At 43.6% G+C, this 13,295-nt stretch overlaps 1 protein-coding gene across 1 annotated transcript; it reads left to right on the top strand.

Moving 5' to 3' along the window:
- Positions 1-2,422: 2,422 nt before the first annotated feature.
- On the top strand, positions 2,423-3,752 carry LOC117647836. Its single transcript, XM_034389808.1, has 3 exons — positions 2,423-2,462; positions 2,868-3,140; positions 3,471-3,752. Exons 2-3 carry the CDS (start codon positions 2,898-2,900, stop codon positions 3,750-3,752), a joined length of 525 nt encoding a protein of 174 aa, XP_034245699.1. The 5' UTR covers positions 2,423-2,462; positions 2,868-2,897.
- Positions 3,753-13,295: the final 9,543 nt, after the last annotated feature.

The raw sequence follows: 13,295 nt of genomic DNA, 5'->3' as shown, positions 1-13,295 counted from the left end.
CGGAGGACGAGCAAAAAGGTGATGACGTCACCCCCCCGGCTCCTATTGGTTACTGAACCGAATCATTATTCACACTCAATCAGCTGATTTTCGGCTTTCGACTGTTGTTTGTTTTCGAACTTTGTAGTTGGTTTTGAAGTTTTGGCACACAAGTTTCAGAAGATAGGCCTTCGTTTCTCTTCGCGTTCTAAAGGACTGTTGTTGTGTACTTGGACTTGGACTTAAGTGACTTACGTGATGTCCCACCGCTGTTTATTATGCCATGACACATTTTGGGGACGGAAGTTCTGTGGCAGAACTTCCAGTGAAGTGAACAGTGAACAAGGATTTTACCTGACTACAAGATGGACGCCCTGGCGAAAAGCAGCACAACATCAAAATGGATTTGGATGAATCTTTTCCTCCTAGCCGCATTCACCCGTCACATCACACCTCGAGGCTTTCAAACTGTAAGTGATTTCATGTGAGGGCTTCTCCATGACTTCATGAACTGCATGGTTGACTGATTTCTTGACTGAAAGAGGACTTTCAGTCTGCTATCAAAGCAGTCCCTACCATCAAGACTCCTCAATTTCAATAATTATCCTGGGTTTTGGGAAAATTATATCTGAGACGATTTTTTTAAATTATGTCGTTGAAGAACGACATTAATTTTGTTTTTTGAAGGCATATCGTTTCTTAACGATTTGTTCGTTTTGATATGGTTCCATTGTATTTCTACGAACTGATTGGCTGAGCGATAGCGAAGCCCGTTACTCCAGTGCGGTTGAAAAGTTTTGTCTGTCTGTCTGTCTGTCTGTGTGTGTACACTACTCCTCCTGAACGGCTCGGCCGATCTGGCTGAGACTTTGCAGGCTTATTAGGTATGTTCTTGGCTCAGCACACGCGAAATTTCACTATCCTAGCTCAACTGGTTCAGTTTTTATAGCCGAAAAACACCTGAAAAACGGCGAAAAATCGAGTTTTCACTGCGAGAAAAGATCACGGTAAATCCTGTACTGATTACTCCAGACTTCACCGTACTTTTTTAACAGGCAAAACCGTCGTTTTTTTTACAGGCAACACCGTACTTTTTTTACAAGGAATCCCGTACTTTTTTACCCGGCAATCCCGTACTTTTAATACCTACCAAAAACTGCTATAATTTATTTCAGTCGGTCGACCCTCTTTTTTCAAGATTCTGATGTACATAACTGCTGAAGTCGGACTCCTGGACCCCCCTTCCGACCACTCGTTGAAAAGGTCTTGACGAGACCTATCGAAAGGTGCAATAAAATTTTTCAGTCGGTCGACCCCCTTTTTTCAAGATCATGATGTGGACAATTCTTGGGAGCGGCCTTTGTTGGGACCAGATCTGGTCCTTCCTACGGCATGCACTGTACGAAAGAACGGTAACTACTGCTAAAAAAAACTACGAAATATTTTGTAAAACAAGTACGGAAAATACTGTAGACTGTACGGTGGATACTGGTTTTTTGAAGTACGGTAAAGTTTGGAAAAAAAATTATCCGGGATTTACCGTCTTTTTTTCTCAGAGTGTTCTGCAGGTAGATCTCTCTGTCTTGAAAAAAGGGGGGGTCGGGGGGGCGGAGCCCCCCAGCTTCGAAAAGGTTAAAAAGTGAAAAGGGGTCAAGATCGTGTCATCTGTAGATGAAGCAACTCTATCTAGAATAAAGGGGGGTGTGGGGGGCGGAGCCCCCCAGCATGCAACACGTAAGAAGTAACCGACGATGGACAAGCCAATGCCTGCCGAAGGCAGGCTAGCGCCGCAGGCCAAGGTAGGTACGCCAGGCGCGGATTGGAGGAACAGGCCGCGAGACATCGCGAAGCCTGTTACGACAAGACGCGGTCTGGCGTAAACCTACCTTGTCCTATTGGAACGATGATTTATCCGTATTGATAGTAGATGACATTTGTTGTTTGTGAACGGTTCTTTATTCGTTCTCCCTAGAACGACTTAGGGTCGTAAGTTTACGGAACTATTGTTTTAAATTTTCTTCGTAACTTTACGATTATTTTAACAGTGTATGCTGGTCTTCTGGCCTACTGTGCAGTGACGAGGAAAAAACACGTGGCGCAAGTGGCTCGATTACCGAAAAAACCCCTTTTATTGCCACAAAGAAAACAAGAAGAGCAGTGTGCCATTTAGCACCATCGCGCCATCGCAAACCGACGTAACATGAGATGCCTAACGACTTTGATGCCGTGTCTCAAGTTACCGCGGTCTGCGGCATCGCTTTTGTTTGCCTCCATGGGGTGCTCAGGGCTTTTCAAATGCCACCACAAGCACGATTCCTTAAAATGGAAACCACGCCAACTGGAAACACATCCCATTCGTAATCGCCGCGCCCGTTTCCTTTAAATACAAATAATGCCGTCCACTCAATCACTTCGACTTGACACCGCAGCAACATGTCCGTTCCCTTCTCCTTGTCGTGGGCCTGGTGGCGGCCGCCTTCGCAGTGAGTACTTTGGGTGCAGTTGCCACAAAATCACGATTGAGCTACGTTCTGAATGCTTGCCTCAGAATCTTAACGATAACATGTGAAAATCTAGCCCTCAGAGATTGTCGGGCGATTTATGTAGTTGGTCTAGTTTAGCAGCTTCACAAAGCTGCCTTACAAAACGAATGTTTACCAGTCTCGAGCGAGAAAATGTTTGTGACGTTCTCACATGGTGACTTTCGGTGGGGCATCAATGCAGCTCACGCAACAGCAAGTCACTGCAAAATGTTCATTATTTTGAGCGCCAAAACACTCTTGAAAGATTTTTCTTTAGTAACATTTTTACTCCTTTTTTGTCTCTATTTGTTAAGATATAATTCCGTTGTACCGTTTTTTGGACTGGTGTCCCTCCATTTTGAGCAGGACGACTACGCCTTCAACCAGATATACGAGATGGCCGAGCGCATCGAGGTGTGCCTCAAACCCGTCAAGGACCAGAGCAGCTTCGAACTCCCCGCCGGCATGTGCCTGATGGAGACCCGCTGGAGCCTGGTGGGCGGCCTCGCCCCGGGCATGGTGCCCGCTGACGTTGCTTCGTGCCTGAAGGAGAGGAATGTTCCCAACGACACTGTGGCCACCGTGGAGGAGTGCCTCGTGGACTCCATGGCCGTGCCTCTCAAGCCCGCACTCGAAGAGGTGCGTTCGTTGCAACAGCTCTCCAGTGGGACGTCCGGGGTTTTAGTGTCACGCCGAACGGGTTTTTCAGTCAGAACACTGAGAATCCAAAAGCTATGAGTATGGGGTCAATTGGTGCAATGCCCCACTTTCCTATGCATTGGCATAGGGCAGTTTTGGTAAGCATTGCACCTAAGGGCAATATGGCTGTGGCATTGCACGTGTAGTGCGATATCTCAGCGCATTGCACCATACGTGCTACATTCATAGCGTTTGAAATCTGAGTGAATTTTTAAAATATTGACTATTTGTCGGACGAGACCACTGTGAGGATTTGAACGGCATTTGCAGGCCGACTACTCCGCCGAGCAGCGCGACGAGATCAGCGCCCCATCGAGGTGTGCCTGTCCTCCATCCCCGAGACCCCGTACGCGGATCCCGCCTCGGACTGCCGCAACCACGCCCTGGGGCCCTGCGGACGAGGGCTACCCCAAGGAGACCCTCGTCGACTTCATCGTGCCCTGCCTCGAGGGCAAGAAGATCTCCGCCGCGGTCGTGGCCCAGGCCCCCGACGTGCATCGCCGCGTCCCTTGCACAGCCCCTGTGATTTCCAAAGGGTTTCTCTTATCTTGACGTGATGCAATTAATTTATGTTATGCAGAGTAAAAATTTGGGTTTCCCTTCATTTTTGGCCCGCAAAGGATGAGTTTCGATGTGATATCAAGAACCTATATAGCCCCAATCCGACTGTGTTTTACTGACTCACTGACTCACTCACTCACTCATATAAATGTTTGGGGTCAAGGAGTGGTCGTAAAACTTGCTTTTTTCTCCATTCGATTCCAAATTTTATGGGAAAAAAGGAAAAACATCCCAAAAGTTGAAAATTCCCCACAGTTTTCGAGCAAACCAACTCAATCTTAAAAAAAGGGGCCGACCGACTGAAAATTTTATTCGCCCCATCGATAGGTCTAGTCGAGACATTTTCCCAAACTGTGCCGTAATCGGGTCCCCGTCACCGGCAACATCCTCAAAATCATCAATGAAGAACCATACCCTCAAAAAACCTATATCCAAACAAAAACCTATCTCCGGGGGGTAATGGGAGCCCTTTAAATTATTATGGGGCCCAAAGCCCGTTTAAAAAGAAAAAGAAAAATTTTATTGAAAATTTTTTGGTACCAAATTACCCAAAATTTCTTGGTATCCCCCCCCTTTTTTGGGGGGTTGGGGGGACCCCCCGCCACTCCGGGGGAGTTTTTAAATTCATTTTAAAGACCCCCCAAAAAGGAGTTAAATTTTTTTGAAAATTTTTGGCAAAGGAATTATTTTTTGGACTTTCGGGGGTTGGGGGACCCCCCGGGTTTTCCCAAAAAATTTCCCTAAAAAAACCAAGTTGAGTTATTTTCCCCTTTTTCAAATTTTGGATTTTTTCCCCCTTTAAAAAAATTTAAAAGGGAAATTTTTTTGGGTTTTTTAAACAAATTTTGGTTTGGGGGAATGATGCAAACCATCCAGAGGCACAATAATAAGGTAAAAAGTCAATTTGGAGACAAGTCGAGTTATTTTCTTCTTCCGCTTCCTGGATCAAATGTTTTTCGAGCAAAATCAATGGGTATGGGGGTACAGAGCCAACATCTGTTTTGCGATTGGGTATATTTTGGTCAAACATTTTTAAATAAACCGCTTTACGGCGAGCGTGGAAAAGTCCTTTAAAACCCAAAACCCCCGAGTTTCGGTGCACTCTACAAAAAATTTTCCTGTCAAGCCGTTAATTTTTTAACAATGTTTGCTGTTATGCAATTCACGGCGTTTGCTGTGAACTAGTTCACGGCGTTCATTGTGATCTCGGTTACAGTGATCACTGTGATCTGGCCACAGTAAACGCCGTGAATTGGAGCCTGATTTGCAGTACTTCGATGCTCAGCGGCGTCAAACTCACAGTGTTTACTGTAGACCAGATCACAGTGAACACCGTGAACAAGATCACAGTGAATCGCGTGAGCAATCACAGTAAAAGCTGTGAGTTTACCTACAGTGAAAACTGGTAATAAATTAAAGGCATTGACAGGACATTTTTGGTAGAGTGTGGGGACCCAGTGGCGCTCCCGAGTGGCGCTGGAGTGGCGACTTCGCGGAATCAGTGGCGACCGACCTAGAGACCCTCCCGTCAGAGATGCGCAAGCCAGCGCTTGGTAGTCCCGTGGAGTCAAAGGGACCTGAGTCAGGTAGCGGCGCGACCGCCGTATACTGCTGTGCCGCACCAGATGCTGACCGCGTAGCCTCGCGCGGGGCGAATTCGGGCTTCCCGCTCCGCATGTGACTACCAGTCGTCTGTGATTGGCTGAGAGGGCCCCCCTTTGCGCATCTCTGACGGGAGGGTCTCTAGACTTCTCCGTCCTGATGGATCTTTGATTGATATAAAATTTATCAAGGCCTTCATCTTGCACGATATGGAAAGAGAGGTACGTTTGGCCAAGAAACTTACCATGCGTCACGTTGATCCAGGTCGCTTCGACAAAATGAATGTAAATTTGGCTGCACAGCTGTTCAGCAAAACTACAGGATCAGGTGTTATGACATACACCTCACTAGGTATTCGCCACAGAGCCATGGAGACTGGAAAATTTTGTGAGCTCATAAATAATTTTTTTGACTCATTTAATGGCACTATCTATGAAGAAAATCCTGCACCCGATGATTTTAAATGTGCCTTGTCTGCATCCAGTGCCCACATCCAACTTTGGAACCAGCCTTCGGCCTCGATGCTGAGCTGGATTCTGCTGGAGCGATGGAAATGCATTTTCATCAGTAGTAAATTTGGATGTGTTTATTTTGAAAATGAGCCTCTTTTCTTTTTGAGGGGTGATAGCCAGGAAGTATGCTTTTGCGCGAAGGATTGTGATTCGGCAATGGTTGGTTTCTCCTTGAATCGACGGAAGGCTATTTAATAATCTAAAACTAAATGTTCCAACCAATCCTAACCTAACGGGCTCGTGACAGATCTTACTCTACTCTCGACAGATTTTATTCTCAAACTAAATGGTCCAACCAAACCTAACCTAACCTAACGGGCTCGTGACAGATCTTCTCTACTCGTGACAGATCTTTCCTACTCTCGAATCTTATTCTCAAACTAAATGATCCAACCAATCCTAACCTAACCTAACGGGCTCGTGACAGATGTTACTCTACTCGTGACAGATCTTACCCTACTCTCGACAGATCTCTCTACTCTCGACAGATCTTATTCTCAAACTAAATGGTCCAACCAATCCTAACCTAACCTAACGGGCTCGTGACAGATCTTTCTCTACTCGTGACAGATCTTTCCCTACTCTCGACCGATCTTATTCTCAAACTAAATGGTCCAACCAACCCTAACCTAACGGGCTCGTGACAGATCTTCCTCTACTCGCGAAAGATCATACCCTACTCGCGACAGATCTTATTCTCAAACTAAATGGCCTATGAAGCTTGGCGTACGACTATGGAGCTTGGACTATTGAGCTTGGACTATAGAATATGGACTATGGAGCTTGGACTATGGAGCTTGGACTATAGAGTTTGGACTATAGAGTTTGGACTATGGAGCTTGGACTATAGAGCTTGGACTATAGAATATGGACTATAGAATATGGACTATGGAATGGATATGGAGCTTGGACTATGGAGTTTGGACTATAGAGTTTGGACTATAGAGTTTGGACTATAGAGTTTGGACTATAGAGTTTGGACTATAGAGTTTGGACTATAGAGTTTGGACTATAGAGTTGGACTATAGAGTTTGGACTTAGAGTTTGGACTACTTGGACTATAGAGCTTGGACTATGGAGCTCGACTATGTATACGCATATGAATATAGTAAAAATAAACAGAGGAAGATACCTCTTGTAAACTAAAGGTATCAGGGGGGGGGTTGGACAAATGAGCTATTCAAAATCCCAAACCCCAACACAAGTTGAGTTATCTCCTTTCGCCATTTTGTGCAAAGGAGTTATGTGGACTTCGGTTGAGTTACCTCCGTTTTCCGAAAAAATTTAGACCATAAAAAGGGCCAAGTTGAGTTATATCCATTTTTCATGTGGATTTTCTCCTAAACTTTTAGGAATTGGGTCAAACAATTTGGTGTAATGATGCAAACCATCCAGAGGCACAATAATAAGGTAAAAAGTCAATTTGGAGACAAGTCGAGTATTCTTCTTCCGCTTCCTGGATCAAATGTTTTTCGAGCAAAGTCAATGGGTATGGCGTACAGAGCCAACATCTGTTTTGCGATTGGGTATAGTTTTGGTCAAACAGTTCTAAATAAACCGCTTTACGGCGAGCGTGGAAAAGTCCTTTAACCAAAACCGCCGAGTTTCGGTGCACTCTACAAAAATTGTCCTGTCAACGCCGTTAATTTATTAACAATGTTTGCTGTTATGCAATTCACGGCGTTTGCTGTGAACTAGTTCACGGCGTTCATTGTGATCTCGGTTACAGTGATCACTGTGATCTGGCCACAGTAAACGCCGTGAATTGGAGCCTGATTTGCAGTACTTCGATGCTCAGCGGCGTCAAACTCACAGTGTTTACTGAACCAAACACAGTGAACACCGTGAACAAGATCACAGTGAATCGCGTGAGCAGATCACAGTAAACGCTGTGAGTTGACCTACAGTGAAAACTGGTAATAAATTAACGGCATTGACAGGACATTTTTGGTAGAGTGTGGCGACCCGAGTGGCGCTCCCGAGTGGCGCTGGAGTGGCGACTTCGCGGAATCAGTGGCGACCGACCTAGAGACCCTCCCGTCAGAGATGCGCAAGCCAGCGCTTGGTAGTCCCGTGGAGTCAAAGGCACCCTGAGTCAGGCTAGCGGGCGACCGCCGTATACCTGCTGTGCCGCACCAGATGCTGACCTGCGTAGCCTCGCGCGGGGCGAATTCGGGCTTCCCGCTCCGCATGTGACTACCAGTCGTCTGTGATTGGCTGAGAGGGCCCCCCTTTGCGCATCTCTGACGGGAGGGTCTCTAGACTTCTCCGTCCTGATGGATCTTTGATTGATATAAAATTTATCAAGGCCTTCATCTTGCACGATATGGAAAGAGAGGTACGTTTGGCCAAGAAACTTACCATGCGTCACGTTGATCCAGGTCGCTTCGACAAAATGAATGTAAATTTGGCGGCACTATCTATGAAGAAAATCCTGCACCCGATGATTTTAAATGTGCCTTGTCTGCATCCAGTGCCCACATCCAACTTTGGAACCAGCTTTTGTTTGAGATGGAGCATTGGCAATTCCTGGGGTCAACAAAAGTACAGGTCATGAAGAATTGGACAAGAACCATGAATGGTTACAAAATTCTGTGGGAAGATCTTCAATCAGAAGGATATTTGTACTTACCAGTCGGCCACATCAATCAAGATTGTGAGGAAAATCTTTTCTGTGGCATTCGTGGTAATCTTGGGCACAACGGAAATCCTTCGGCAGCAGAAATTCCATCAGCCTTTATGAGGTCCTTAGTCAAAAACATCACAGCTTTATCAAAAGGAAAAAACTGCCGTGATGATGAGGCTGTTAACCTTGTTTCAATGGAAGAGTTGCTGGAGTCTCTAGAAGCCAGGGCACTTCAACAAAGCCAAGTGGTGGAGGAGGTCCTGTGGCTGGATCTCAATGAAGAGCTGGAGGATCCTGATGACATAGACGTTAATGGAAACAGACTGGACATGATGGCCAGTGCCAAACTTGCAACACCATATGTTGATAAAATTATGACCAACCTTGGCAACTGCTTGGATTGTAAGGGACGGCTGCACACAGAGGCCCAAAATCCGCTTCATCTTGACCACACGATGACATCAAGCATCTCTGATTCATCCAAACTGTTGCCAACCATAGAAGTTGCTGAAGCTGTGAAAGCAATTGCACACGCAGTGAAACTGGCAAACCTTCGTATCATCTGAAAAATATCGTGAAACGGATTGAGTTATTTGTTACTACTCTGCCTGAGGTCCAGTCACTGAACTTCTGTTTACTTCATGATGAAGAGTACAAGCCAAAAATTTTTCAATGATATTGTCAAACAAGTTCTGCAGGACAAGCTTAAAGACGAGAACGTCAGAATTTAAGGGCAAGCACAGAAGAACTTCAGACAAGAAAAGTCAAAAAATTCAGAGGGTTTCTCACCAATGAGTCTGTTAAGTTTTATTTTTGGACCTGACATAGTTTATTTTGAATGAAAATAATATCAATTTTTTTTTTTGGCGTTGACATTTAATGGAATGTTTTTTTTTGTTGACTGTTATATATTTAAAAATAAATATATATTCACTGGAATGATATTTATGTTATCAAAATAATCCTTACCCAGAGTCAAGTTCTCTTCACTGACAAGTAATTGTGCACGGCGCAAATGGTAGAGGTTAGCTTTCATTTACAGGCCCACACGGTGCTGATGTCAATCCTCAATATCAATTATTGTTGTCGTACCATTAGCAATTAATAGCAAAATATAAATTCTTGAAGAGTAAACATCAACGTGGAGGTTAGGGGCTGCTAAACACTTCCATTTTCCCCTCTCAGCATATCTGATTCTTCAGGCGTAGTGAACCAACGACCATTTATATCCATCTTGAGCCACAATTCACTTTAAAAATGGTCGATTTGAGTTATAACACTGTTATTTACCAATATATTTCGCCACAAACGTTGTTTACACATAAAGGTTTGCCGGCGTCTGCAAGCACACCACACTCCCGCGACGAATCTTCCTGTACACTACATCAAAAAGATTCACAAAGCTGACAGAAATGTACTCGTTTTTTGTGGGATTTTTCATGTGCTGTTGAATGGGAGTGAGAAATACCTTTTGTAACGTCTTCGATTTATTACTGTGGGAAAAGCGAGAGAACGCTACGATTTTATTGTTGCCTGTTGGCCCTACAGGATTTTTGGTACTGACGTCACAACAATAGCAAGAACAAGAACAAAACCAGTGCCAGTCTTGGCCGCTCAGTTCACCCCCGCTGCCCGGCTCCTATTGGTTACTGAACCGAATCATTATTCACACTCAATCAGCTGATTTTCGGCTTTCGACTGTTGTTTGTTTTCGAACTTTGTAGTTGGTTTTGAAGTTTTGGCACACAAGTTTCAGAAGATAGGCCTTCGTTTCTCTTCGCGTTCTAAAGGACTGTTGTTGTGTACTTGGACTTGGACTTAAGTGACTTACGTGATGTCCCACCGCTGTTTATTATGCCATGACACATTTTGGGGACGGAAGTTCTGTGGCAGAACTTCCAGTGAAGTGAACAGTGAACAAGGATTTTACCTGACTACAAGATGGACGCCCTGGCGAAAAGCAGCACAACATCAAAATGGATTTGGATGAATCTTTTCCCCCTAGCCGCATTCACCCGTCACATCACACCTCGAGGCTTTCAAACTGTAAGTGATTTCATGTGAGGGCTTCTCCATGACTTCATGAACTGCATGGTTGACTGATTTCTTGACTGAAAGAGTGACTTTCAGTCTGCTATCAAAGCAGTCCCTACCATCAAGACTCCTCAATTTCAATAACTAGGGGTACGCGCCGTTTAGTCTGGGCGCGTAGTGTGGCTGAGCGAAGCGAATTGACATAGTTTGTGCACTTTGGACTTTGCTTGAGTAGACGAAATGTGCAACTTATGGGCTTATATTGAGTGAACTTTAGACCAGGAGGGTACAAATTGAAGTGATTTTCGTTATCAGAACACAAAAAACTGCTGGAACCAATGTCAAACTCAATATAAAAATTTTGGTCCAAAATTGGTGAAAATTCGGTTAAATGTGAGTCTGGGAAAAGTTTGGTGGTCATTTTTGAGTTCAGCACACCAAAAACTGCAGGAGACAATATAAAACTCGACTTGAAAATTTTGGTCCAAAATGACCTAATTTGGGATGAAAATATAAGTCTGGAGTCGAAATGGGAGTGATTTTCGTTATCAGCACACCAAAAACTGCTGGGATCAACGTCAAACTCGATTTAAAAATTTTGGTCCGAAATTGGTCAAAATTCGCGTAAGTGTGAGTCTGAGTAAAATTTGAAAGTCATTTTTGGGTTCAGCACATCAAAAACTGCAGGAAACAATATAAAACTTGACTTGAAATTTTTGGTCCAAAATGACCTCATATGGGATGAAAATATAGGTCTGGTGTTAAAAGTCAGAGGACAATTAAGATGTCAATATTGAGGTCAGCGCACTGAAAACTACAGGGAAAGACATAAATCTCAACTTGGAAAGTCTGGCCCCAAATTGCGTAGCTAGATGAAAATTTAGGATTGGCATTGAAATTAATGTAGTTTTTGTGACTAGTACACTGAAAACTACATACAATACTTAAGACTCAATTTCTGTATATTGTTCCTATTTGTTTTCATGAAGCACCCTCTGTCGTCACCAATTCCCTGCTGCCACACCAATGCGAATCCCTCAGTCGAGTAACATTTAATTGCCAGCATTGAATCGCTTAATTGGCTACTCGTATGCTTGGGTCACTATTCGATATCTTTTTTTCCTTAACTAATGAATTCACAATTTTATAAGTAATATTTAAGAAACATTTTGCCCTTCTTTCATTGTGAACCAGTGAATAAAACAATATTGATTGGAACATGTTATCACAGTTAATATTGAGAGTCAGTTTAGGGCAGAGCCTGATCTGAACCAGTTAACGGGGACCAATTATTGTCAAATCCAGTGATTTGCCACATAGAGTCCAATGCCAAGGCTACCCGAAACTTAATGAACCGACATAATTTATCTTACTTATGTAAACAATACTGAGTAGTACCAGTTATATTAACTTAGGTGAAGTTAAAGGAATCGTCTCCATAAATCGAATCACTAATTCACTCACCGCTCAAAACCTGAGCCGTCTCCTTGAACCCAATATCAATTCAAACTCTATTAGGATTAAATATACACAACCATACATTGATTCTAATAATAAACACATGTTAGTACTTTTGCACTATTGTCAGCTTGCAGCATTGAAATAGAATGTATTTGTCGAGTCCAAACTAAGTATGCCTGCTAATTTCAACACAAGTTATTTATGCATTTCCCTGATTTCATCTACTATGAAAATTTAAAAAAGAGGATGACACTATGGAAAATGAAATATGTAGATGCCCACAATACAAAAGGTCAAAATAAAAACATTCTTTCTACAATGCTCTGTCAAAGTGCACTGACCTGAAGAAGATTCCCCTCTAACGGGGGAGGGGGGCGAGGGGAACGAAAGACGTAAATCATTTTCACTTCCATTCTCCATATTTCGCTGTGTTGATACTCCAAAAGGGTTTTAATCATTCTAGAATGTTGAAAAACTATGGCCGATCTCATTTCCAAACCCTTCTGCTCGTTATTTTGTTTTATTTGCTTTTGCTTCTGTCCCGTATTTCAGAGCCGCGGCCGCAGGTATGAGAAATTGGTGTGTGTGCTGCCAACCTAACCATGCTAATAACCTGATTCAAAAATATGTTTTGAATATTTCAAACGATACTAAACAACGATTTGAAACAAACTCGTGTTGGGGGGAACTAAGGTGACACGAAATACAAAATTTGGGACCTAAAGCCAATGTAGTTGCTGAGAATCGTTGGTGAGTACAAACAGACAGACAGACAGACAGACAGACGCACGACCAGTCACTTTTCAGCGCGCCCAAACACGGCAAGGGCTTCGCTATCGCTCAGCCAATTATTCTCGGTTTTAGGAACATTATATCTGAGACGAGTTTTTTAAATTATGTCGTTGAAGAACGACATTAATTTTGTTTTTTGAAGGCATATCGTTTCTTAACGATTTGTTCGTTTTGATATGGTTCCATTGTATTTCTACGAACTGATCCTATTGCAACGATGATTTATCCGTATTGATAGTAGATGACATTTGTTGTTTGTGAACGGTTCTTTATTCGTTCTCCCTAGAACGACTTAGGGTCGTAAGTTTACGGAACTATTGTTTTCAATTTCTTCGTAACTTTACGAATAATTTTAACAGTGTATGCTGGTCTTCTGGCCTACTGTGCAGTGACGAGGTAAAACACGTGGCGCAAGTGGCTCGATTACCGAGAAAACCCTTTTATTGCCACAAAGAAAACAAGAAGAGCAGTGAGCCAGTTTAGCACCATCGCGCGCATCGCAAACCG

Source organism: Thrips palmi, unplaced genomic scaffold (assembly GCF_012932325.1).
Source record: "Thrips palmi isolate BJ-2018 unplaced genomic scaffold, TpBJ-2018v1 HiC_scaffold_3, whole genome shotgun sequence".
Taxonomy (NCBI): domain Eukaryota; kingdom Metazoa; phylum Arthropoda; class Insecta; order Thysanoptera; family Thripidae; genus Thrips; species Thrips palmi.
This window is presented reverse-complemented; position numbering and strand designations above follow the sequence as displayed.

What these genes read in the sequence shown, in the direction of transcription:
- LOC117647836 (XM_034389808.1), top strand. Translation starts at nt 2,898, where the DNA reads ATGGCCGAGCGCATCGAGGTGTGCCTCAAACCCGTCAAGGACCAGAGC. An exon ending in TCAAGCCCGCACTCGAAGAG is followed by an intron (nt 3,141 to 3,470) that starts GTGCGTTCGTTG and finishes CGGCATTTGCAG; the next exon opens with GCCGACTACTCCGCCGAGCA.